Consider the following 27631-nt stretch of genomic DNA (forward strand, 5'->3'; position numbering starts at 1 on the left):
GTACACAAAGTTTGAAAAGCCAAAGACAGCTGAGTATTTTTAGCATTTCCCTGAAACTAGTATCTTCTAAATTAACATGAAAGCATAGGTATTCTACTCCTCTGCTTAACAGTTCATGTAGAGTAAATTGAGAGCCTTGGAATAACAAGCTTTTTCTGCCACAAAACACTTTCCTTGAAAAGCTTCCATAGTATGAACAGGCTTTGTTGTTTTATATTCAAGGACCAGGCCTTCTCCCTTTTCAGTTTTAATTAGTCTGGTATTGACCACTTTACCAGCATTGGTAAAACGAGTACTGAGTCTTATGACAGCTTCACAGGGAAGGTTAGGAACTATGGCCTTCAGGTCTATTGCTGACTCCTGGCCAAAGTTGAGCACCATCATGAAGACTCTGTCTAAGCCATCCAGCTCCCTGACGTACACAAACACGTTACTGTCACTCCAGATGTGGCACATCCAGCCTCGATTCAGGGGGAGCTCATCATTCCGCAGCGAGGTCAGCGCTCTGTACAAACTCAGGGTTGAGTTGGCCAAGGTGCTCTGGATCTGCAACAGGCAGCACCAACAGGGTCAGTTCCTGGCAGTGCAGGGAGGAAATACAGCTCCCTGCTCACACCCACACAGGCTGCTGAGAACGCGCCTATCGGAATGCCATGCTGACAATTATCCCTCCTCAGATCTGTCTGCAAATTTCACTGAAAAAATTTCACTGCTTTTTCTCATGCACTTCCTTGGCACATGTGGAGTGGCAGACACAGAGTTTATTAAGCATAACAGTTCCCCAGCACTAACGCTATTGCTTCCTCCCACAGCTTCCTTTCAGTACTGTTGATTCAGGAGAAAGCCACAGCCATTCAAAGCTTGACACTGAATCTTTTTCACTGAGTCCAGTCTACTGCAGTCACAGGGTTTATTTCACCTTTTATATTTCTGCTATCTTAGATTTTTTTTTTCTGCCCTCAGTTTTGGTCAGCGCTGTAGGTCAGCAAAATCTGCTTGATTCATTGCTCTACTTATGTTAGAGTTGGTCTATGTCAAGTTCTTGTTACAAAGCCAGTACTTTCTATAGCAACAGAAATGGGGAAAAAGAGACCAGTTCCCAATTTAATATCAAAAGGATTAAAAGGATGTTAAAGAGCCAAATTGCCCCATCAACATCGTAAGTGTAGTTGCTCTGCTTAAATGAATACAGGTGAAGCAGGCTCCTTATTGTGCGAGGATTTCCTTTTCTAATAAAACTTGTGAGGATTCAGTGGTCTTTTTTCCCCTTGAGTTTGCTCCTGCTGCCAATGCTCACTACTAAAAGGAAGACAAAGTAAAATCAATACATTAAAATATTTTGAGACCATTAGTTTGTCACACATGTAGATACCTACCTCCACATTTACACTTTGGTAGTTGGAGTTAACAGGTAACCAGCTGCTGTTGCCTTCAGTAAAACCAGCATTAACGTTTCCATCCCACTGCATGGGGGATTTCTCTGGGAGGGTCGCCTAGAAAATAAAGTGGTGATTACCATAATACAAATTACTCTTTGAATAGCATGTTCTCACGTCTCCCAAATGATCCCCCTTTCAGTATTGCTTTCTTTGGTTTAAGTTAAAATTCAATGAGGATGTAATTGTGGTCCAAATCTAAGGTGAAAATGAGAACTGAGACAATTCCTGAAATGGAGGGGAGGGGAGCATCTCAGATACAGCCCTGCTGGGTTAAATGTGGAATTCCCAAATGACTTTCACTAGAGTTATCATCCTTTGCAACAGATGGTTGGATAAAAGTTTACTGATGACAGTCAGGATATTCTGATAAATATCTAGACATGCAGAGAGTGAATATGTGAGGTAATGAGTCCTTAGAAGAGATGTCATTGCAGTAACAGTAAACAACAAGTAACTGCTGTTCAGTGTCTGTTCTTTTGTAAGTATTGCACTTTTCACCCCAGAACTCTTCAAGCTTGCATTTGCAAGGGGTACAATTTTGATAGGATTGTTTGTGTTTGAAAGGTAAAATTATTATTTCTAAGTGCAAAACTATTGAAAACCGGCTTTTAGCTGATTAAAAAGTGTCAATATAAAAAAAGTCTGAAGTTCTCATTTTGAAGAATTCAGAAAAATTCTGAAAAAGCTTCCTCATTGTTACTGAAGAGCTGCCAAAAGATCTGACACTTAAATTTAATGATATAAGAGGGCATAAAATATTTTGCACATACTTTGAGTGTTTGTTTTCCATGAAAACTGTTTTTCATATAAAGGACACTTTTCAATACAATCTGTCAGAGCAGCAGCCTAACAAAAGAAATTGTCACTTTCCTTTGTGACATTATAAATAATGGGTTTCTCCTTTTTAGCATATTCTGAAAAGCAGGGGAAAAAAAATCCTAAGTTTTCAACACTGGTAACACTGCCTCTCATCTTTACCTCTTTCAGTGTCTCCTGAAGTGTTTGAAATGCTGGGGGCTAAAGCCTATATCATCCTGAGCAAATACTCTCCATCTTCCTAAGACACCCATTAATCAAGGAACCTTCCTCTCCAGACTGAGTGAAGGGTGGGTTTGCATTTGTTCCAAAGCCCTGAACCACAGGGTAGCCACTAAAAGAGAGTGAACCCTGAGGAGCTCAGGGTGAGCCACTTTTCTTAAGAGAATCACTCTGTCAGCAGTAATCAGCAGCAGCAAGAAAATGCAGGAGATACTTCGACCTAGGGGTTTCCCAGAGGAAATGAGATTTCCTTTTAAATCAGAGAATCATTATCATTTCCTTACATCTGAATCAGACAAATTTGGAGATGATCCTGTGCTTCAAGTAACTCTTTCCCTTTTATACAAAGCTAGCCAATGCCATTTCTAACATTGCAAGAGGCTGCCTCATTCCCTAAGAGAGGTCTTTCACAGGGAAAGCAGCATCTGCCATAGGACCATGTTCTTATGGTGCTCAAATATGGTCAGGAGAGGCAGAGATGAGCTGCTCCCTTTTGGGACAGACTATGCATGACGACCAAAAGCCACTTCTGCGTGCCACCAGGCAGCCTCCCCTTTGTGCAGATCCCTTTTTCTGAGCTTGGGCATACTTATGACAGTCGTGGCTTGGACAGAATCAGAACCGTGATTTCCTTTAAATAACAGCCAGGAAATAATGGACTCTGACATAATGATGAGGGCACTTCCACGGGAGGAAGGACACAGCTCAGTTCCTCTTCCCTCATATGTCTGCAGCACATCTCTCCTAACCCCTGGCCAGGCCCAGTGCTGGCACTTGCTGTCCTTTCTGCTGAAGCAATACTGCTGGAAACCATTCAAGACTGATCTGGAGAAAGACACAAATCAGCATCCATAACTGAAGTCTACCAGTTCAGACACACATCAAGGCCTTGGTTCTGGTCTCTAGCCTGGCCATTTCCACTTGCTGTACAATGGTTTGCCATGAGGAACACGGAAAACCATTTAAGCAGTGAGAACGACTGGGTTTGGTTAACAAAACAAAAGTTCTTGTGTTTTTGAATCTTCTGTTACTTGTTAACTGAACAACAACAGGACCAGAGTTCACACGCTCTTCACTTACATTTTCTGATGCAATGTTCTCCATGCCTATTTCTTCACCATAGTAAGTTACAGGAGTGCCAGGGAGGGTTAAAAGCAGCATGTTCATGACATTGATGTACTCCTTCCCAATCCGAGTTGAAATCCGAGCAGCGTTAGGGCTTCCAACCTGAAGAAAATATCATTTTGTAAACACACATTATAAAATTTTATGAATATGTGAAATTGATTAACTAATTTAAAAAGGGAGGAAATGTTTGGGGTTTTTTCTTTCCCTTCCAGGGCTGTGAGGTCCATTATCTTTATCTTGATGCCATCACAAACTTCTGTCTCAAAAAATTTAATACACGGAGGTCCTGCCAGCAGCAGGCAGAAGGGAGGAAGAGACGACAAATAACAACTCTCCCTGCTTACAGTTCTCTGCTGTGTGAGGACTGCTCTGCTTGCTTTGAAAAGATCCTTTGCACATGTCAAACATGCTTCCTAGGAAAAAGAGGAGCAATGTTCTAAGTTAACTGCCCTGCACTGCCTGCTCTGCCCTGACCCCGGGCGGGTTCCAGAATCCACTGCAGTGAGTCAGTTTATGGTCAAAGATAACTATCCCAATTCCATTCTCACTCATGGATTAGCCACCAGTGAGACACTGAGGGAGAGGCATGGTCATAAATTCCTTTCTGTCATCTTTGCATGGGGAGTGGAACTGTTATTGAAGGGCAGGAGCGCCAAACAGTGCCAAGGACTCCAACAACAGCAGAAGTAGAGAGTTTTCACAAGGCCAGCGACTGTAGCTCAGCCACAGCCCCAGGCTGCTGCTGATCCCACTGAAATCAGTGTGTGTCCCTTCCTGTGAGAGTCGGTCTAGAGCCCTTACCGCCCAGTTCGGCCATTTTCCTGCAGGCATGTTTTTCATCCATGAGTCGACAGCTTCAAAGATACTGTTGCCCGATAGATTTTTCACGTTAATTAGGTTGAAATTGAAAGGAAAATCTGCTTCTTGGATAAAAGTCGTTCCATAATACATCATTGTTGCTTCAATGTCTTCCTTTTCATCATCGTTAGAACCCATAAATCTACAAAGAAGTACACAAATAGCTTTTATGGCTCATTTTTGGTTACACAGAACATAATAAAGCTAGAAATGGTTGGACACAGAGCATTAAGAATTATGTTCACTTCCCCCTCCCCATCAAAAAAAGGTTAATACAGAGAAACAATATTTTGTAAGACAGACAAGGAATCAAGGAGAAATACTTCCTGGAAATTGCTGGAGAAAAATCTACTAGAATCAACACGAGGCTAAAGTATCTGAAGTTTTATCTTCCTGAATCCACATCCACACACTCCATTCCAGCAATTTCCATATTTTCCTTACAGAAGAGGACCTGGAGGTCCCCCAGGTTGACCATGAACCATCCATGTGCCCTTGCCGGTGGCTCATGGCATCCTGGGCTACATTAGGAGACATGCTGCCAGAAGTGAGGGAGGTAATCCTTCCTCTTTAGTCTGCCACTAAGGCCATTAGGGACTGAAACATCTCTCACAGGAGGAAAGGCTGTAAGGTGGGGCTGTTTAGCCTAGGGAAGAGAAGCCTCAGGGGGGCCTCATCCATGCATTGAAGGGAAGGTGCAAAGGTGACAGAGCCAAGCTCTTTTCAGTGGTGCCCAGTGCCAGGGCCAGAGGCAATGGGCACAAAATGAAACACAGGAAAGGTTTTAGGAAACTTCCACCAGTCAGGGTGACTGAGCCCTAGCACTGGTTCTCCAGGGGAGGTTGTAGAGTCTCCATTACTGAAAATGTTCAAAAGCCATGTGGACAAGTTCCTGGGCAACTGGCTCCAGGTGGCCCTAAAAAGCAGGGGGTTTGGACCAGAGAACTTCAAGAGGTCCCCTCCAAATTCAACCATTCTGTGATTTTAACACTCTCTGCCTGTGTGTCTCACTTGAACTGCACTATTAAAACTAAAGAATAAATCAGGCTATGGTTGATAAATTAATCTCTCTGTGATTAGAAAGGTTTCCTTTTCTGCTTAGCTTTATACAGTCCATAGATGGAGCAGAGCTAACAGGGCCAATTCCTTTCTGCATACTCTGGGGAAGAGACAGTATAGCCTATGCACTGCTATCTGCACTGGAGGATTTGCATTTCTGTGGCATACTTTGTTATTAAAAACCCATTTCATTGCTAGCAAGAGGGAGATGAATATTAGAAAACACTAGCCAGCTGTGCTGGTTACCTGTATCTGCCAGGCTCTCTGCTGAACTCGTTCATGGTGTGACGGAAGCCGCGGATGATGTCATGCAAACCGACCTGCGTGGTGGTGTAGTCATGGTGCAGCTGGGAATAGGCTGTGCTGCTCCCCTTAAAGCAAGGCATAGTACTTCAGGTTAGTTCACCAATGTTTTAGGTTTCAGAATTCTCCAAATTTTTCTCATTCTTCCCTGACAGTGCACCAGTTCATGAATTTTTACTGAAATGAATTCAGCATAATAGCACTAACAGCACAGAGCTGAACTGCAGTTGGGGAACTCTGGAGTAGCAGAGGATTGATAATTTTGGATCCCATCTTTCAGCCGGGAAAGCCCCCCCACAGCACAAACCAACAGAGCCCATCTGGAGCAGCAAGCGCAGCAGCTGCTGTGGCCTCAGACCAGGCTGGAAATATGGACAGCGCCTTGATACAGTAACACAACAGCACCACCATGCTGGAGCTGGCCAGCTGTCTGTGATCTCCAGCTCCACAGGAGAACAGTGTCTTAGTGCTGGCACGACCTGGGAACATCACCAAGTTCACTATCAGAGCAAAAGCAAGTAACAAACAACAGTGAATGTGTCTGGTCACCTCTCATTGTGACACATAGCCTATACCTGTTTTTAGTTATGCTCCAGTTCTTACTGGGGCTCCTTTGTGGTGAGTGCCCTTTGTGCACAGTGCCCAGGACCCACCCACCCTTCCAAGGCTGACCTGATTTTCCTACAGCCATAGTTAAGACCCAAAAGAGTCAAACCAGGCATTCTTTTCTCCATAGGAAATGCAGGAAAGAAAGCAAATACAGAACATATACATTACTCCACTCGGAGGGTTGTTCACTGGAGGCTCATCTCGGAGATGTTTTGCTTCTAAGAGAAATTTAACATTGCTGAAACTAAATCCATCAACTCCTTTGCCGAGCCAAAACTTTATAATATCCTAGATAGAAGCAAAAATTGAAAACTCTGAGTGAGCCCACCCCATTTAAAATAATATACTCTTAAAAAGAAAACTAAACTTGTAAGGAGGTCTTAATACATAACAATTCAGTTTTTGATTTGTACTTCAAATTTTTCTAGAAGCTAAAGCGACTCACGTTGAACTAAAGTAAAATTAATCGCTAAATAAAGTATATCTTACTATTTCATTCATACAAAAAAGACTGGTCTCTAGCTTCTCCCGTAATTCAGGAGACCAAACCCAGGCTTGACTTGCTAAAAGCGATTTCTAATCCATGCTAATCACATGCTAAGTGATGTTGTTGATGAATGCTCCTCATGGCCGTACATAATTAGAACATATTGATTCAAATATGCAAGAATATGTTGTTCCACACAAACCTTGTGCCACCAACTTTCTTTTACACAACAGAATTCTTAAAACATTTGTTCTCTCTTATTTGACTGATTTTTTTTTTAAGTTTTATTGTCAGACTTATTTGTTGATTTGCAGGAACATGAGAAATTATTATCCAACAATTACAAATGCTACTGATTTGAAATTTCACTATCAAATTCCAGTATCAGTCACTATTAGTAAAACTGTATCCTACTTCACTAACTATACTGCTACAGTTTTAATTGCCCTAGTATTAACAAAAAAACTCCAAAGTTCAGTCGCTCCTGAGTGGTTTCTGCAAATGTCCTTTTAGTTATGATACTTCTCTTCATCTGAGGAATTTTTTTTTTTAAATTTTTTTTTAGAAGATGTCTATTGACTTGCCTTTTTAAAACTTATGAAATACACTTGTCTGAACAGGCTGCAGTAGAATTAGTCCACACTCAAGCTGCACAGATTTTTGTTTGGCAAATAAAGACTGCCTCATTGAGCTGCACTTTGTCATAGCACCATTCTGAAAGCAGCAGCTCTCAATATGGTGTCTGTCCAATACTGAATCTAGCCAAAAAGGTTCATGCTTATACCTGTGCTCAGCACTGCAAACATCAAGCACTGACATGGTTCTCACTGGCAGCAATCTACATCTATTTACATACAAAAGCCATAACATGTTCTTGGGTGCCCTTGTGCTGCTGAACCAAAGACTTGAGCTTCTCTGCAAAAGTCCATTTGCTTCCTGCTCAGTCCTCCTAGCCTTCTGAGCAGGATTTTGAATTAAAATACTTGACAAAAATTATTCTTTAACATGATATTCATACACATTTACCAGAGGTTGGTGTTACCAGGACAAACTTCCCACCGTTCACATATTCTTTGGGTTTTTTGGGGGGTTTTTTTTGTATTTTTTTTGTTTTGTTTTGTTTTGGTTTGGTTTGGTTTTTTTGCATAGGAAATGCAGCATCTCTTTGCTACTAGAGTTTCAATAATCCAGGTACTATTTTAAAGAAGTAATTAGCCAGGATCATTAAGAAGCATGTGCAGTGCTATGGGGGGGAAAAAGGGTGCAAATGGTGAGGTGTGGCATTAAGCAAGTATCAAGACACAGAGAGGTTCCTGGCAGAGTTCTTCGAGGACCAGTCTCAAAAGCAGTCTCATTGCACGCTTGAGTTAAAAGGTATGACCAGGAGTGTTTTGTTCCTTCAAGCTCATGCAGTCCCCACCTGGTGAGGGGAGAGGCCCCACAGAGACCACCCCCAGGAGGACTGGGCAGCTGTAAAGACCAGCACCAAAGAAATGCACCACAATTCAACAGTACAAAGTAGCAAACACTTAAGGATTCAATTAAACACATGAAGCAGCTGTACTACCTGGTGAGGGATAACTTACACAAAGGGGGAAAAAGAAGCAGCAGTTGTCAGGCTCCCCACATTCAGGCCTACGTCCCCACATTTTAATAAATTCCACACTGTCTGCTAAGAAACAGTGCAGACAGGAATGAGATTCCATCCCAGCAGCACCATCACCACCACTCTCACTGTGAAAACACTGTTTTTTCCCCCCGGAAAGTCATCAGACATGCAGACAGATCGAAACTCACTATCTCCCCCTTATCCACAAGCCCAGGCATTCCTTGTAATTCAAATCAGCATTGCCTCTGCTTTCCTGATAATTCAAACATCTCTCTGCTAAACAAGGTGCCATCCCTCCACTTGACTGGCCAATTAACAACTCTTTGTAGCAACAGAGATAAAAACTTCTCTGCACTTGGGTCAGCCAGCTCTGCACAGGCTTCAGTGCAAGAGCTGCTTTTGCTGTTGGCTCAGCAGCCGCGGGTTTCATACTTACATGGATTTCTTGTTGGACAGCAGAGTTGCGAAAATTTAAGTCTGGCTGCTCCTTCCCAAACTGATGGAGATAACATTGCTTCCTCACATCGTCAAACTGCCAGCTGGAGCCCCCAAAGACACTCACCTGCTCAGCCAAGGGAGAGAGACATTCAGAACTACTAACTTTACAAACATTTCCTCCCATGCATCGTTAAACTGTGGGGCATAAAATAAAGCACAAAATGCCTAATCGGTGGACTACATTTTGAACGTATTTTGGTACTCATCATTTTAATTTCTTTTTGCCACTAGTTGCTCTCTCTTTAGTTGTGCTTTGCCACATGTATTTCTTGTTCAGTGCTGTGGATTTTGAAGATTTTTTTTAGTAAGTTAACTTTCATTGGGAATTATCTGGAATACAGGGGAAAACACGGGTGGGAACATTTATTTTGGAATTGCTTCTCCTAAAACTTATTAAAAATAGCTTTAGTTAACTTAGAGCCTTCTGCAATTTAGTAGTGTCCCTTTGAAGGGCCAACAACAGTCAGCAAGTTAAAAATGTTAAACTTTCACCATCTCAGTAATAAAGATTCCAAAAACTAAGATAGTTCTTAAGACTCTTAAATTTAAAGAGAAATAATACAAATTGGTACAAAGTATTAATTCCACCTTGAGTTTTTAGAATATACAAGTTCCTAATCTTGGCCCCACCAGATCAAATCTAAAAGAAATCTATTTGAAACAGGCAACACACTTTCTGGCCTGATGACTTTCCAGAAAAAAAGGAAAAAAGCCAAGTTCACATAGTTTTGTTTCTTTCTCCACCAACTATGATTTCAGAGGACACAGTTTCTAGAGCAGAATACCCGTCCACAGAAGGGGGCATGTGGGAACAACTTGTGCACAACCTTTCTTTTTGTGTGTTTGTTTCATGAATGAAGATTTAACACTGATGTGAAGAAACAAAAGTAATTCTTAAAATTCCACTTCAAGTAGGAACTTTTCCAGTGATCCCCCAGCCTGGTTTAAATCTTAATCTGCACTAATTCATGTAGTAACATCTGTTTGTACCTCTCACCCGTAATTTATAACCCCGTCTACACTGGGACAATCATGTTACAGCTGCTTTTGCTCTGTGGCATCCAGCTTGGGATGTGTGTGTGTCCCTTCCCGTGTTTACCCAGTTGTTGGGAGGGGTGACTGAGCCAGCAGCCTGTGTGCAGTTCTGCCAGATGTAGTAATCCGTGTACTTCCCAGTCCGATTGCGGCTCAGCTGAAACCACCGGTGTTTGTCGCTCGTGTGGTTTGGTATGAAATCCATTATCACCTTTAGCCCTTAAAAATAAAAACAAAACCATAAAAAACACCCATCAACACCCCGCCCCCCAAACTACAACATTACATTTAGCCTTTTAAAGACAACGTTCATATTTTTTCTAATTGCAGTATCAGAGGTATTAGGGCTTCTTCCATACCAAAGGTCTGGCGGAGGGGCAAAAACAAAAACCCACAAAAAGTACCAGAGTACCAAAACAGTTAGACCTGACTGGTGTTTGCAAGTAGCTGGAACACACCTCGGGAGGGAAAGAAGGGTAAAGAAAAAAATCAGAACAGATTTCTGCTGTTATGAACCACTTTCACTAACTCTGACTTCACCATCTGTCTTGCACCTCCCAGGTGAGAAAGACACTTCACCAGTCTAGCATCAGTGAACACACATTCTTCATCACCCTTCCTAAAGACCAGACATTTTATTGAAACCTCAAATATTTTCAGACTGGCAAACCATTTTCTGTTCAGCTCAACAGCTGTAAGAAGAAAACACCTGAGCAAACATTTGGTCAGAGGCATAAACGCACCAAAGCAAGGATGCAAGGGCAGGAAGGAAGTGTGTGTTCCCTCATGCTCAGTCAGACAGAACTGCACCTCAGCTTGATTCCAGCCTTCCAATGCCTGTAAGATAGGCCTCAGGGAGCATGGATGGGTGCCAGCCCACCAGCCACAAACATCCTCCTTGCAGAGGACATGCAGCCACCCTGTGCTGCTGCTGTAGCTCCCTGTGCCCTCTGTCCTGCTTTCAGCACTGCCCCAGAGCCAAAGGGCAGAAACAGCAATCATAGAGCTCACATTGCTGTGGAGCTGACTTCCTCCCTTTGCTGGCACCTCCATCAGCTCCTGCTCAATGCCACCACGGGGGGACTGTCAGGTGCACAAACTGAAGTCTCTATAAGGTCCATGTTTTAAATAGAGCTACTTTGCTTGGAGGCGCAGCTTACCTTTGTCATGTATGGCTACAAGCAGATTCTCAAAATCTCTCATGCATCCAAAAACGGGATCAATGTCATAGAAGTCTTCAGCTCCATATCCAAGGTCTTTTAAAGGCGACTTTAAGAAAGAGGTGATCCAGATGGTTTTGATATTCAAATATGTAATATGGTCCAGTTTTTCCTGGATACCTATTTAAAAAGAAAAGGACATCATCTGTTCAGAAAAGACAAAAATCTTTTGTCTTTATCTTCCTGACATGTTACTATGGTATGCAACTACAGAAACAGCTTCTGCCCTTCACTTGCCAGTACTGTACAGTGTGGCTATCACTTCTTGTTTAGAAATGCATTGTCCATTTTGGTGTTGAGCCTTCCCTTTCTCCAGGGCAGTCTCAGCTCAGCAACTGATAAGTGGCATTGCTTCCTTATTACCAGATGCCCCATCTCCACTCATTCTTATGAGCTGACAACACCTAGACCATGAAGAAAACAAGAAGTAACGCATTTCTTTCTCCCCTCTGTCAGTCTGAGTCTTCCTTAGGAAGAGCAGCCACTGAGGTGCTCAGCATCACTCATCCTTCTGACTGGCCTCAGTTTTGTGGAGGTACCTGACTCTGGTAGCAGCTGTGCTGCTGCTTGGTCTCAGCACCATCTCTCAACCTCCCTTCTAATTCCATACTTAGACTTAACTTGAGCAAGCAGCTCCTGGATTTATTCACATCAGTGTGAGTTGCTATAAACATTGCCTGACAACTTTTCTTCCTTCTCTCCATTAAGATGGCTTTGTCTATTGGACTGTACTCTTCCACTGGTTTTGTTTTTTATATACACTCATACACACACAACTATTATACAGCAAGAATGAAAACTGACCCACCTTTCAGATCCCCATTCCCATCCATGTTGCTGTCCTTGAAGGAACGAGGATAGATGTGATAAATAGGACTAGTCTGCCACCAGTCAAGGCACTTTGGGGAGAGAGCAATGATGGCAATCGTAGCACACACAAGTGCAATGGAACCAGCAATGATGAGCCAGAAGAGGATCTCCCTGGTGACTCTGTAGCGGGCTTGGCTGGAGAACTGCAGCAAGACTTCCTTTGGCATCCCAGCATAAGGCTTCAGCACTGGCTCCTCCACAGCCATCGGGTCCATATCAACACTGCACTTTTCTGGCATTTCTCCTTGGCTACTGGCGTCTGCCTCCTTGTCCTCAAAAGCCTCATTTTGAACAAATCCATTGTTCTCCACACCTCTCTTCTCACTCAGCTCCATAGGTAAGCTCCTAGCTTTACTTGACAGGTCTTGTCCTGGAGACTCTGGCCACAGCACCTTTGTTCAGTGAAATGAGAAGCAGTGCAATTAGCTATTCTGGGTTGATAATCAATCTCGACCAACTGGTTAAAGTTCAAAAAGGGACAAAAAGGGCAAAGTGCTCAGGACTTTTTGCATATTCCGCATCTTCAGCAAGATAACAAAATGCTACAAGAAAGGGCAGTCCTCCTGGGAAGTAAAGCCTGTTGTTGGTACCAGCTGAGCACAGTTATGTTTACTCTTGCTCTCTCCAGTACACCACCACGTTTCTCTTCACTATGACAGCAGGGGGAAATTCAGGTTTTACTACTATCAGATCTAGAAAATATGCACTTTCCAGACTGGTCATAGTCTCCCCTGCCTGAAGCAGTCTGAATATGGGTAATTTAAACATGGACAGGGAGAAAATGAAGCGTTAGCAGCCACTGGCCCAAACACAGCAACACAAACTAAGAAGAAAAGATTCAAAGGCTGGTTTTGCAGTGTTTTTCACAGTTTAACTAACCCACCCCCAGCCCACCCCCAACTCCTAAGCACTAACAACTGCTGCGGGTACATACCGATCCAGCGACTCACAGCGGGGTACATGGGGTGGATTGCTATACCCAGAGCCAGCCCCGGGGCAGGACAGGATAGCTCTGCACAGGCACAAGCAAAACTCAAGAGAAAAAACCACTGTCCACTATTAAAATTCAGCACCTCATCAAATTTAAAAAAAAAAAAAAAAAAAAAAGAAAAAAAAAAAGGAGGAAAAAAAAGTTTAAAAAGCCTCTCCCTTCACTCCCCCCTCCCCCTTTGCTACTACTCTAGGCAGGAAAAAGCATTGCCCAAAGTCTGCACAAACATGCACATCTCTACACATCTGTGTGCCCTAGGCCCCTAGTGCCTGAAGGCAGCATCAAGACATGCCTTCCCACCAGTGCCCCCTGCCCAGCATACCAAAGGACATACAAAGCAATACAGATTTGCCAAGGAGCTGCCCTATCACCTGTAAAAGTTAACTCCTACCCCTGACCATATGGTCAGGATCCTAAGGAAACTCACAGACAACTGCAGTCAGGAAGACAATGTTGGATTGTGACTCAAAACAAGTGTTTATTACTGCCTCAAGCCATGAAAGGTTATAAACGATGGATTGTAAAAAGTCCAGCATGCAATATTCAAATTACTCAAAAAATGTGTTATTTCTTCAGTAGCTGAGCTAAGAATAGGTATTTGATGCTGACAGATTTAATCCTTCCTCTTCCTAACAGCAGTGCCTGGCAGCGACCTCAGCCTGTGCAGCGTCAGGCAGCTGTGGGAGCATCCAAGATAACAGCTGTGGTGCCAGTGCCTGTAATTCAGTATTACAAGGAAATCCAGAAGTGGGAAATTATTTGACACAGTTTCACTCCCATTTGATATCTCTACAGTCTTAACATCATCATACCAGTAAGCTGCAAAAGTTTCCAGACAGGCAATGAGCTCTCAGGGCATACACATACATTCAGCACAATGCCAGTGACTCCTCACTCCATTTCAACTGTTTCATTTCAACGACTTAATTTGCAATTAAAGTAGAGAATGTGTAAATGTAGAAATTGTTTTAGACTGCATCAAATACACAAGACCTGGTACTCCCCAGCTTGTTTTCCACTCCCCCCCCCCCCGCCCCCAAACTCAGAGGGTTGAAAGTGCAGATCTTCCTTCATACACAAAAGCTCCCTCAGTCATCCAAGCACAGCAAAGCAAGTCAGAGGAAGGAGCAAATGATGGCCAAAACGCAGCCATCAGCCACAGATACATGGGTCACATAAGCCAGGGAAACTCAGGACAGCCAGGTGCAGAGTATTACACCCACCAATACTGCTGGAATCAAAGAGGGGAAACTAGTTCCAAGTGAGTATTTCAGCTCCCTCCCATCTCTTTTCTTTAAGCCAGTAAACTTTCTGATGATTATTGCCTGCGTAGACAGGTTCACTTGATCTAAGGACACAGGCAGCTTACCCTCGGCACACACACTTTTACAACTGATAAAGGCCGACTTGGTACCTCACTAGTCAGAAGCTGCTACTGCCCTCCGTTACGTGTGGTTGGGGAACCATTCCTTTCCCCTCCTTTGAGCATCTTGCGGGAGCAGCCTGCTCTGTGAATCCCGCTGTGCGAAAGCCGTGCCTTCAAAGGAGCCCCTCGTGTCCTAATGTAATCCCCAAGTAACATTAAAGGCTTATTTATACCTTAAGTAGGGCAGATCGTGTCTTAATTGCCAAGCGTCTGGCTGAAAAGAGGAGGATTAGAGTGCTCTGGTAGATAAATGTAGCATGCAGGAGGCGGAGGCCATGGACAGATAAATCCATGCGCGCCATCTCTGCTGGCTGCAGGGCACGCAAAAGATCCAGTGACACAATCACGGTGAGGCTGAAAGGGAACATAAGCCATGCTGGAAATTCCCAAGTGGCAGTGCTGGTGAACACACAGTGTGTAGAGTCGGGCTGAGCGGACTCACAGGCGCACCGCAGTCACGCCTCACACCAACTCCGCGTTGCCCCGTGAGAAGAGCTGAAGCGCAAGCAGGTACCAGCGGAACACAGGTACACTTAGGGTAGACACCTGGGCCTTAAATTAAAAAAAAAAAAATTCTCTAGAAAGCTTGGAGAAAATATACAGCCAAGGAGCTTAAAATAGGTCTGGATGATCAACTACCACAGACCCAGGAGAACAAACCCAAGAATCTGGTATCGTCTCCTGTATGATTTTCTTCACAGACTAAAAATAAAACCATGCAGGTGTTTTGTTGTTAATACAGACCTATTTTTCCTTCCTCTCCTCATCCAGAGAAGTTGCTTGCCTTAAAATTATTTGATAAAGGAATAACGTAAACTTCATCTCAGAAAGGCAGATCACCAACAATTCCCACTGAGCTTTAACTTTTTCCTTTTAAAATATATTTTATGTATGCAGGCATTTTGCATCTGGCTTGCTCTCAAACAATTCTGAAATGGCTCCCTCCTGAGCTATTTTACAGTTTAGCAGGAGTAACTAGCCAGTGCAACTGTGTTAGCAGAATCCACTGAAAGGCATTAAGTAGTAAAGAAAACACTTCATATTCTGTGCCAGTTACTCTGTTTACCTCAGGGTTAGGTAGGGAAACAAAACCAATCTGTATGTGGGCAGTAATAGCTGCTATCTCCACACATATTGCCATGGTTATTTCTATAAGATGGAGGGGTTAATTTTCACAAGCATTTCTTATATATAATTATTTAGATGCACTGACTGACTTAGTCATCTACTGTTTGATGCTCTACAAATGCCAAGTAGCTTGCCAGTTCCTCAATACCACACATATTACACCGAAAACCATGCAGAGGGGTGATTATGCACCCTAATGTGCTAAGTGTAGGAAGATATTTATTGTTAAAAAGTTCTCTTGCTTTATGTTTTTTCATTAAAAGGTTTGTTGCCACTGGAACTGGTCTGACATAATGCACTTTAAATATAACCTCATTATTTACAGAATCAGGGCCAGATTTACAGGTATGTATAAAAGGCAGACACCTCAGCAGTAGCTTTACCTCAGCAGCTCCAACAAGACTGATGGATAATCTGACCTTTAAAGCTACCTTTCACTCAGCACTAAAAGAATACTCCCTTGACCTGGAGGGCAGCTGTCAAGAGAGAGAAGGTCTAAGGGAACAAATTTCTGACACAGTATCTTTTACCATGAGCATGTCTGAAGTTTCTGCCATCAGCCTGAAGTCCTGGGGGTGGCAAAACGTCATTGCACAGGACACAGTGACAGGGTTTGGTGGGGGTTTTGTTACTTTTTTAATGCTCTTAGTCCACTAATGGACTATGTGATTAAAGGTTAATGTCATTAAAAACGCTGTAATTAGCTACTGCTTGGCTCATGTGACATTTCAGGGGTAGGTTTTGGGGGAAGGAGGCATCCAGTCCCTGCCCCCCACAGCTGATCACCAAGGCTGGCTTCTCCCACTATTTTTAATGAAAACAATTATCCACTAATTCCTGCAGCCATCATAGCTGCAAGAACAAGAGCACACAGCATTAAGTCGTTCTGGATGCTTCCCCCACAGAGGGTCAAACACTACATCCAATCCACAGAAAAACAATCTCCAGGTTGGCTGCCTCTCCAGGAAAAAGCTCACTCACATTAACTGTGCTCTTTTCAGTTCTTCCCTTTATGGCATTCATCTGCCCCATTTCTGTCCTAGAGGATGACAACTTCCAAAGGATTTTCTTTTCCAGCCTACTCCTCAAAACCTTTCCCAGCAAGAGACCCAGACCTTGCTCTTCCCTTCGTATGAGCTGGAGAGGTTCAGCATGGTATTAAATCATGTCAAGAGTTTGGATGACTGTAACTCAAGAGAGACCCTGTGCTACTGAAATATCCCTGAAGTGGGAGATCTGCAATACAAACAGCAGAGCCACGCCCAACAGGAAGCAAAGGAGAAGCTCAAAAAATAAAATGGCATCGCACTACATCACCACCACATCCATCCTTTGGGTTCCCAAAAAGGCAGCACCCCACAAGCTACATCTGCCTTTGCCAGGGCTTATCTCTGAGAACAATCTACATCCACTGAATAGGAATCTGAGGAGCAGGTTTTGGTCTGTTGAGCACAAAGCACTTCCTCTTGTGGAAGGATGAAGGATTTACTGGGAGGGGCTGTCTGCTCTCTGGGGGTCTGTTGCACAAGTACAGGGCAGCAGTGCAAACTGGTTCTCTTCTGAGTGGATGCCCTGCCTGCATTTCAAAGACAGATCTTTCAAATATTTGAATACTGCAGGCTGAAATGGAAGACAGCTGTACAACATCCTCAAGTCAATGATAACATAATACCCATTTAGTACAGATTTTTCTCCTTTCCCTTTATTTTTTTTTTTATTTTTATTTAATGCAATTCAAAGCATAGGGGCTACTAAGGTAATATGAGATGTCACATCTCAAAAATGTAACTTTGTTGGTCTTTGTTGGGTTTGGGTGGTTTTTTTTTTTTTTTTTTTTTTTGGTTCACATAAACAGCACTTGAAATGTGGTAACAGCATGTAAAGAAGTTGCTGCAATTACTCCCGTGCTTGGACCTCTGGGTTTTTCTAATGAATAGAGTGTGAAGTTAAATGCAATAACTGTAATCTCTGAAGCAGCAGCATGGAACTTCCTACGAATTTTTAAGGTAAGGACAAGTAGGAATGAAGAGATGAATGTAAAATATATTTCACCATTTCAAAATTTCACAGCCAGCATAACATAAAAAGTACTAAGAGCAGAGACTGAAGTTCTTGTAAAGCACTACACTTCTAAACATCTTGACACTGTGTTAGCAGAGTATTTCCAAAAACTATCTCCATCCAAAGTAAATGCAGATTTACTGGAGCTGGGAAAAGTATTTTGGTTTAATTTCACGTATTTTCTGCTCCCAGCGTGGAAATACTTTTAATTAAAACACACTAGAAAAACGTATCTGCTTTACATATCCAGGCCAAAATCCTTGTAGTACTATTAAAATTAGATGCATTTATGAAGATGACCGTGGGATAAAGGATTAAAAAAAAAAAACCCTCTCACATCATCCAGTTTCCCCTACTAACAACAAATTAAATAATGTAAATTATTTGAAGATTAGGTAGGCATCCACCATTTTGCATCTCAGTAACCTGCCAAACAAAATAGAAACAATATTCACAGAATTAATTTGATGGGAATGGGGTTAAGAAGCTTCCTTACAAAAACAATGGTAAATATCTCTTCATTAATTGAATTTAAATATGCATTTTACTTCTAAGTTAAAATGCATTTACTTCAAAGTTTCCAACTAATTTCTAAATGTAGGATATTTAGTAATCTACAGGTTCAGCCCCCAAAGAAGTAGCTAAAATACATCAGCATAGAATGGTGCACTTTCACCACAGTTTCTCTTTTTGCACGTTTTAAAAAAAAGACAATTCAGGGATTTTTTTCAGAAAATGTAACAGTCTTGCAAAGAATATAACACACACAAATACTTTTGGGTTCTCTTTATGAGTCCTGGATGCTAACTTCCAAGCGTAGTGTTTTATCTCACAAGAGAGAATTTTCCCTCTATGAACTTCTGCCCAATTTCTTCCACTTAAGTTTTACAGGTCTTTCAAAATGATACAGGCAAAACACATTTGGTCATTTTCTGACAGAGCCTCACATATAAGTTGTCTGAACATTTGTTCAAAAATATCCCTCATCTACCAAACATATTCCAGAAGCCACCTGAAAAAGGCCAGAAAAATCAGTATTTCTATGTTAAAAGATCAGATGAACTTCCAACATCGCCATCAGGGGTCTCATGAACTTGATTCCAGCTTTTTAAAGGTCAAGGGCAGGGTCCTTACAACACTGAACACTACTGCACCGTAGACTCAACTTCCCCACAACTCACCTCAGACTCCAGATGTCTGAGAAAGCAGAAAATCAGAGTCAATGTTATTTCTGAAGCAGACTTGACACAACAGGAAAAATTATATCCAATGAGACCATTTGAATTAGTTGCCACAAGTCTTCAGAATGTGTATTCATTCCTACTACAGTACTTTTCATCCTTTACTGGGGGGGATAACTGCTTTCAGAGAAAGATTACCCAACTGATGGAAGATGTCCATTTTTTTCCCCTTATCAGCCCATCCCCATGACCTGAACCCTTATCAGTCCTTGTTAGGTTTAAAAGCAGGTGCTGATGCAATCACTAGTTGATGTTAATTCAGCCCCTAATCACAGCAATCACTGATCAGCACATCAAAGACTTTTTCTCTGAAAATTCCCAGACAAGATACACATAGACAAATAAGGAAAGTTTAAGGCAAAACCAGAAGGAAAATCTCAGCAATCCCACTCAGTCTTTAAATCCAGATATCACAGCAAAGGAGAACTTGAAGATTTTTAAAGAAAGAAATGTGAAGTCTTTGGGAGAACATGACCTTTCTTTCAGATGTACAAAGAGCTAAGCACAGCAGCACCGGTGAAGTAACAGAGTGAATGATGGAAATGAGAGATGAGCACCAACAGTGAGCTGAACACAAACAGGAGGCACAGTCATGCTAAAATGCAAAAGCTGCTCATGCTTTGATCAACAGAGAAGCAGCCAGGCATGAACATAAGACATCATAAACCAAGTAGAGCTAAGTCAGGTCTGTACAGCAACAGCCCAAACAAACACAGGCAGGACAAGTTCAGATTGGCATTCAGAGAAAACAGGTTACAAAGGTGGAAGAGGTGGAGCCTGAGCTGCATAAATTGCATACCTACCTGGATTAGACTGCATAAATTCAGTGACTTTGGGTCCCTTCTTGTGGTTTTGTCAAATTCCTTCATGACTGGGAGTATCCCATGGAGTTGCTTACCTGCACCACTGCAGCTCCCTCCAACTTCATTTTCAGTTTAGAGCTAAAAAAGAACTATAAAGAGCCAAACGCAACAAGCCTTCAGACAATCCTCAAGCCAACTGCATATTAGTTGATAATTTAAAACAGCTTAGCATTGTGGCCTTTTTTTTTTTTTTTTTGGCCATTGTAGGCCTGTACCTTATGATAGGCAGCATTGCTTTTAGCTTCATCTTCCAGAGGTAAAAGTTGCCTACTACAGTTTGGTTCAATGCTGGAACTAATCTCGAGTTCTTATTGCTTTTGATTTCCTCTCAAAGTGCCAAAGAAAAATGACTGGGTTTCTGGGGCTAATTTTACTTTTTAAGATTCAAGCCAGTGATTATGGCTGACAGCATACAAAAGCTCAGAGATAAAGTAACGGACTGAACTCTACTTTACACATGATACCAAGCAACTATCTAGCCACTAATAGCCAGCCTCTGGTGTGCTAAAAGAATCAACAGCTTAACAGATTGTTTGGTTTTGTGGTTTTGGATTTTTTGTTGCTTTTGTGTTTTGGTTTGTCTTTTTTTAAACCACCCAAATAGCAACATCAGTATCAGATTCACATTTAGGGCCATGAAAAATATGGATATTTTTGCCAAGTCTTGCAAAGGTTTGGAGGCAGGTTCAAATAGCCACAAGAAGATCCAGCCTATTAAGAGGAGTAGTAGTTAACCCCTAATATGAGACTTTTGAGGTCAGAGTGACATCACTTATATTTGCATCTACTTCATTACCCCCTATCCCATTTAACACATTAATGAGGAGCAGTTAAAACTGATCTTTATTTTGCTCAGAGAGCAGATCTGAGAACTGACATGGACTATTTTGCCTCTGTTACAGGAGAAGTCATAAAAATGAAATCAAGCCAAATTTGACACAACAGAAAGACCTCAGGTGGAAGAGGCAATTCCTACTCTCAGTGTTCTACATAAGTATATCTGTGTTAGTTACCAGGTGGCAACAAAATTAAGACAATGTAATTTTAAAATGTTGACAAGTTATGTCAAATACATGAACAAATTTCATCATTCATTCAGATTCCTCACACTAAGAATACGAAGTCAACAAGCAAAGTTATTCCCAGGCTGCTGAAATCTACACACTACTTGGATTAAACTTAAAACATGACTAGAATTTGTAACCAAGTGGATGCATGAATGACAAGTACTGATAATTTAGGGGAAAAAAGCTGTCTTGATTTACATTGTGATGTAGCTCTGCAAGTTATTATCCTTCTCTTTGAAAAACCTGTGTGTATGCTTCACTTCGATACAAGGAATAAACCCTTGTACTTGAGGGAGATTATCCACTAAATGTAAAAAATCTACACAAAGAAGTGTTCATGGGACTGGAGCCCATGGAGTACCAGAAGTCTTGCTAGTGGAACAAGGCAATAAAATTGTAGCTCATGAAGGAAGCATGCAGAGGTTATGCTGTACAAACAAATCCAACAAGAAAGTTCAAAGAAGTTACAGATTTGTAGACTCAAAAATCTTCAGGTTGTTTGTAAAGATGCCTATTCTACACTAACACTAACTATTTAGGCAGGTTATTACCCTGAAGCATCAACACCATGGAGGATTCCATTCTCCTTTTCCACTCAGCTAAAAAAACTACATTAGTAGGTTGGGAAAAAAATCTGTAAAAATTAAAAAAAAAAATCTGTAACAGTTCTAACATGAAAGCATTAACATCAGAGAATTTTCTATTCAAAACTGTGCAACAGTGAAATGTCACAGGTTTAATCTCAGATCTTTAAGAAACTTCAAGAAATAGCTGGCCAAAAATTCAAGTTTAATCTGAGTTTTTAGTCTTTAAATAAATGCTCTCCCGTAGCTGGACTAAGACTACAGCTGAACTTGGGATGGATTTGTCCTAGGAGCACTAAATGTTGTTTGCCCTTTCCTTCCTCCCACAGAGAAGCCCACTTTGAGACTTGTGATCTTCTGAGACAAAGGGGCGCATCTGCTACAGAACAAACAGAAATCCTTCAACCAAGAGACCTCACAAATCTTACTGAGTTATCTTTTCATATGGAACACTCGCATCCTCTTAGTAAGTCCTTCCCAAGAAAATAGCAAGCATGTCACACTGTTTTAGCAATCCTTTATTGAAGATAACAAGTTGGTTATGTTCACTGTATTGTATGAAACATCACAATATCATACTGGGAAGGTACTATCAGTACAGGGTTGGACCAGAGCGGACAGTCTGAACAATAAACCATTTTGCATTCTTCATTCCCTATCTTTTAACAACCCCAAAAAAACCAGTAAAGGGACAAATACCTGTTAACATCATCATTTAAAACACTTTAACTTACAAGGCTAAAATCTAATGAATAAATAAAATATACTGTGGCAATAATCCTCTCTAGACCAAAAAAAAAAAAAAAAAAAAAAAAAAAAAAAAAAAAAAAATCAGATACACAGTGAATCAAAATGACTGGAAAAGCTGGCCTTCAGCATCAGTATGAAAGAGCGTGTGGTTTTTACAGACTCACCATGGGGATAAAGTTACAGAAAAATACCATGAATTTAATTTCACACAAAACCAGTTGATGACTGTCATTAGCTTAAAACTACACACAAGGGCAATTACATCCTCGCTGAAACACAGTTTAAACAAATAGGAAAATGTTTACAAGGCATCCACAGCATGTAAATCATGTACAGATGGATACATTCATTGTTTCCCCTCCCCAATAGCTTTTATTTTAGATAAATACTTTACTCTTCCCCATTTTCAGCATTTACTGGACTCATTACATGCACAACTCAAAGAAGTCAGAAAAAAAGTCAAGGTTATTGCAAAAATAGAATTAAACTAAGAATCTTCAAGTACCTTACATGACAGCCACTCTGTACCATGCCCATTGCTTATAAAATGAAAGGTCATTGAACCCATGAAAATATCTCTAATATTTTCTTAATTTAAAATAGATAATTTTAAGTGTATTTATAGTAATCTCAAAGTGATAATTTGAACTTTGAAAATAATGCAAACAATTAAAAATTATACCCATATTACACAAGACTTTGTCTGTATCTTAAGCTGAAAAAAATCAAAAAACTATAGAAAACCACATATAGAACAAAAAAAATAACCACAATTTACATTATAATAAAGGCAAATTTTCAGCATTTTTAAAAAAACCTGCAGCTGTGAGAGATGTCAAAGCAAGTCACTACTAACTATAAATTCATCAGTTTGGTTTTTTTTAAAAAAAATTTTCTCTAGCAAGAGTTGAAGGGTGTGTTGTACACATGCGTAAAACTCTTACTGGTTTTAGATGCCTATAATCTTCATATATTATTGCCAAATACACTTATCTTCAAGCAAGCAGTAGGCAACGTATCACAATTTGGACACCGCAGGGAAACCTAACGGTCTGGTAATACAGGTAAAACTGGAAAAATTTTAAAAAAACCCAAAAAAACACATCTGATAGCGGATTGCCCAATTGAAATTACTTCCAAGCCACAGAGCTGCAAAGCCTTCCAACTCGGTAAAGTGAAATAAGAAACATCTCAAACAATTACTCGTACTCTCTCTCATGCTTTTGTGTTGCATGTTTCAATAAGCCACAGTGTATCTTCAGAGTACACCTACAATCCTGTGCACCTCAGGTACATACACCGATCTGCTGAGAGAATATTCCTTCCTTCCTTCTTTTTTAGGGCCAAAGTTCATTTACAGATGTAATCAGTATGCCTGAGGCTGGTAAAAATACTGTAGTACAGGCAATGCTAAGAGTGGCAATATCAGAAAACACAAAAATGAACAAATGATGGAAAATTCTAATATCTTTCTGCCCATTTCACAAAATGTTGGAAATCCACCAGAAATTTTCCCTTGTATTGAAGAAATCAGATTTAAAAGTTTTTTCCCCCTTTCAGAATCAAAAGCATTTTAGCAGATTTGTAAGGCTACCACGGATCTTCTAGATCTCCAGAACCCTACAGGAAAAGAAGAGGAGAAACATTACTACTCACCAATACAAATGAAAACATTTTGTTGCACTTTGGATTTCAGTGGCATAATAAAGAAGATTATTAGTGTAAGACAGAAAACATTTTCCTTGTTTTCCATACCTGCCCACTTCCACACACACACTTCCTGTTTGTCAACATCATGATGGAATTCACTTTTATAAAACAGGAATCCAGTAAAGGTCTTATAGCAGAACGATTTAAAACCAAGATTTACCTAAAATTATACTAAATCACAACTATTAATACATACTACGTCTGTGGACTACAAAACAAAAAAAGCTCTACAAAATACTACGGAACTCAGCTTCTCAGTTATTCCTGGTCCAAAAGAAATTCCCACCGGGTCATTTTCATTAAGGCGGTGAAATTTGTACCTGTTTTGAACAATTATATTTCTGTGCAAGTGTTATGTTATGAACTGACAACTGACACAAGACTTCCAGATTTCACTTACTGGCAGATGAGCTACCACTACTGCAAAGTCCCAGTATAATCACCGACCTACCCAAATGGACGTACACATATGTACCGTACCCCAAGAGACAAGAAAAAGATTTGGCAGAAGACAAACTTTAGAAGAATAGTTTATTCATTTATATGGCTGATATTTAGCTTGAACCTGAGAAATGTTGCCCAAATACAGGATTATGATGAATGCTCCAAACCCAACATCACTCAAAGCTTTGTAGAAACTAATGAACACCATGAGTTCACATCAGAAGCTATGAAGTTTCAAGTCATGTCAGAATGATAACATTTCAAAGAAGGTTTATTACTCACTTAAAAGAGTCAATATGCATACAGATATTATTCCACAGCATATTCTTTATTTTCAGTTGATCACAAATTATTGTAACTTGACACTAGGTACTAAATTTAAGTACATTTTCACTTCTGGATATATGCTATGCTACAATCTGAGAAGTAATAATACCATTTGTCTAGAAAAATCAGTATTTATGATGAACACTGGTATGATACAATCTAAACTGAAAAAAAAATCAAACATTTCATAAGTGACAACCTAAAATGTAACAGCTTTTATAATTTAGCTGTAATAGAAATTATACACAAACCAAACACAAACATGCAGTACATGACGTTGGGAAAAAAAACCAAAAAACTGAAGGATTTGTATAGTTGAATTAAATTGCACAAAAGACACAACTAAGATGTAAATTACTTTACAATGAGCAAACATACACCATTAAAACTATAATTTAATAATGTTCTCAAAAGAAGAAGTTTTAAAATGCCTTTTTGCGTACTCATGTTAGATTGCTGTTGTTGGTGACACAGGATTTGAAAAAAGAAAATCAAAATCTCAAATGGGAAGTTAAATCTTGCTACACAACTTAGGATGCAATTACTGTAACATCCCAGAGAAGCCGAACTTCTAAGGAAGCAAGAGCTCCGTATAAACAATCTGTAGACACAACTACAGTAAAGCCAAACAGTTCCAGGCTAGCAGTGCCCAAGGTGGCGATGGAAGCAGAGCACGGCGCTAGCTCGCTGTGAGTGTCAGGCGTGCTGCTGGCCGCTCTGGTCGCCGCCCGCGGGCGGGCGCGGTGCCGCTGGCGGTGCGGGGCCGGCGGGGGCCGGGGGCGGCTCGGGGCCCGCGGAGTCCTGGGGCGGCCCCGGGCCCGGCAGCTGCGCCAGGCGGTACCCGGCCAGCATCTCCTCCAGCAGGTGGCGGTAGTTGCCCCTATGATTAATCCGCATCTGCCTCAGCGCCTCCACCAACCTCCCCTGCGTTCCGCCTTCCTCGGCCGCGACGGGCTCCTTCGGTTGAGATTCAACACCCCAAAAAGATCAGTAGTTAAACTAAAAGATTTTCTAACCACATTAAAAAAAAAAAAAAAGCAAACCGAAAAACCAATCTTTCTTTCAAACTGCGAAAACATCTCTCTCTATTTGAATGTAAAACGCCTTATTAGCAACATACAACTTAGAACAATGTAATTTATGTTCATCCTTTTAAACAACATATTTTAAGAAATGATAACTCTGAAACCAGCCGTTTTAATCATTTCAGTTCATTTTGAGCCAGTCAAAGTACCTCCTTCCCAATTAACTCCATCTTTATTTCAAATGTCTTTGCTAAATACAGATGATACCTGCCACAACTTGGGTCATTTATCAGTGGAAAATTTTGAAAATTTAAGCTTCTTTAGCCACCAGGTCAATATATTTAATTGTGAATTTCTGCACAGCCAGTACCAGCACAGTTCTGTGAAAAACTCAGAGAATACATAACTCTACTGATAGCAGTTTAGTTGAAGCATCATACCAAAATAAATGATCAGTGTTTTAGTGAACACTCTGGTTTTTTGCATGCATGATGCTGCCAGAAAAGAAGCAAGCAGCTACCCATGAGCACGGGAAATGCTGGTATTTGAACAACATAAGACACACCTTTGGAGAGATTGTGTATTGCCTAGAAAAATTAGCAGGAAGAACAATTATTTAATGTCAAACCTAAAAACCTACAGCACAAAAACTGAGTATTGAATGCTGGCTACGGAATGGAAGTCTCCTCAGTAAATGAGCTGCTTGGTTACAAGGCTTCAGTTGAAAAAAATGTTGTGTTTTTTGGTGATAGACATGCACATCTGCTACAGTGCTTTGACACTGATACTAGGTATTTCAAGTGCAAAAGCAGTACTGCTGCTTTAAGGCAACAGCACATTATAAATTATTAATATCTAGCAACTTATCAATCTAGACAAATAAAACTATCTCTGGAAGCAAGCAGATTTTGCAAGACATTAGAAGCAAAATCCAGACTGCCTTGTTTTCATGCTGACCTCATTTTATTGTCAGGTAGTCCAAAAGCTTCCTAACTACAAGTACTGCTGTCATTCATTTATAAGTTTAATAGCAGTATTGAGAAAATACCTTGGCATCATTCAGATTTTGCATGCCCCGTGTAATGTTGCCAGAATAAAAGTCCCCAGACTGATAAGCACAGTCCAAGTTAAAATGGGGACAATTTTACCACAAAAATGAGCATCCCTCTAAGTTTAATTTGTTCAGGAAATAAGAGACATACTTTCACAGTGGCTTGCTGGTCTTAGTTGGAGATATTTTGACTCCCATGTACTGGTATTTCCATATTCAAACATGAAAATATTCAAGAGAATATCCAAGAATTCAATACTCTCTTCTCTTCACGAGCACAGTGAGGAGAAGCAAGATAAAGGCAGTTGTTTTAATGTATGAAATGGAACTGCTTTAATGCCTTACAAGCACAATGTCAGCAAAAACCCAGGGCACCAAGAGGCTACAGATGTATCCTGTTTCTTGGTTTGACAAGGAAAAAAATCTGAGTTATGTATATATCCAGCTAATATTAAACAGAGCAACATAGCTGAAGACTTCCAGTTTTTTAAAATTCAGACATTTAAATTCTGTATTTCGTCTACTCCATCAGTTTTGCTCTGAGGTTGACATTAGCACAGATACACCCTGAAATTTCCCCATTTCACAATACAGAGATCTTTAAAAATTCCTTTGGCAGACTGAAGCGAATAATTTTGCTCCATGCAACACTGAAGAGTAAAAGCAATAAGCAATATAATAGCAGCCCTGAGGCTCCTGGGCAATTCAAATGCTGGTAGGAGTTGAATTAGCAATGCTGTTAGCGTTTGATATTCAAACTCACATCCTGCATGGTGCTGCACCCTATTTTACAGCAGGCTATTTTGTGCT

The 27631-nt window shown here is 40.9% G+C and overlaps 2 protein-coding genes across 5 annotated transcripts in view; both read right to left on the bottom strand.

Moving 5' to 3' along the window:
• Positions 1-105: 105 nt before the first annotated feature.
• Positions 106-20797, bottom strand: SLC3A1 (solute carrier family 3 member 1). 2 transcript variants are annotated; one of them, XM_066178496.1, is made up of 11 exons: positions 18941-20797; positions 12092-12545; positions 11224-11403; positions 10128-10282; positions 8967-9092; positions 6603-6722; positions 5769-5893; positions 4407-4605; positions 3558-3704; positions 1377-1493; positions 106-546 (listed from the first exon to the last, which is right to left on the bottom strand). In XM_066178496.1, the coding sequence occupies exons 2-11, from the start codon at positions 12486-12488 to the stop codon at positions 106-108; spliced, it is 2007 nt and encodes a 668-aa protein (XP_066034593.1). In that variant the 5' UTR covers positions 12489-12545; positions 18941-20797. The 2 variants fall into 2 exon arrangements, with proteins under 2 accessions (XP_066034593.1, XP_066034592.1); XM_066178495.1 differs by lacking the exon at positions 18941-20797 and having other exon boundaries at positions 12092-13009.
• A 1217-nt stretch (positions 20798-22014) lies between these two features.
• PPM1B (protein phosphatase, Mg2+/Mn2+ dependent 1B) overlaps positions 22015-27631 on the bottom strand; it is a 60237-nt gene continuing 54620 nt past the window's right edge. For 2 of the 3 annotated variants that reach the window (XM_066178499.1, XM_066178497.1), the window contains exon 7: positions 24492-25702. In XM_066178499.1, coding sequence (XP_066034596.1) covers positions 25442-25702 — 261 coding nt within the window. In that variant the 3' untranslated portion in view covers positions 24492-25441. Of the gene's footprint in view, positions 23885-24491; positions 25703-27631 lie in introns of those variants that run through there. The other variant, XM_066178500.1, reaches the window with a different exon arrangement.

The sequence above is a fragment of the Chamaea fasciata genome, unplaced genomic scaffold, assembly GCF_029207755.1.
Source record: "Chamaea fasciata isolate MVZ Bird 193981 ecotype frontalis unplaced genomic scaffold, bChaFas1.0.hap1 SCAF_3, whole genome shotgun sequence".
NCBI lineage: Eukaryota > Metazoa > Chordata > Aves > Passeriformes > Sylviidae > Chamaea > Chamaea fasciata.

Excerpts from the sequence above, each read along its gene's own strand:
- SLC3A1 (XM_066178496.1), bottom strand. The coding sequence starts at position 12,488 with ATGGAGCTGAGTGAGAAGAGAGGTGTGGAGAACAATGGATTTGTTCAA. Across the intron at positions 10,283-11,223 it reads TGTAGCCATACATGACAAAG|GGCTAAAGGTGATAATGGAT; the intron begins GTAAGCTGCGCC and ends TTTATTTTTAAG. Across the intron at positions 3,705-4,406 it reads GAAAATGGCCGAACTGGGCG|GTTGGAAGCCCTAACGCTGC; the intron begins GTAAGGGCTCTA and ends TATTTTCTTCAG.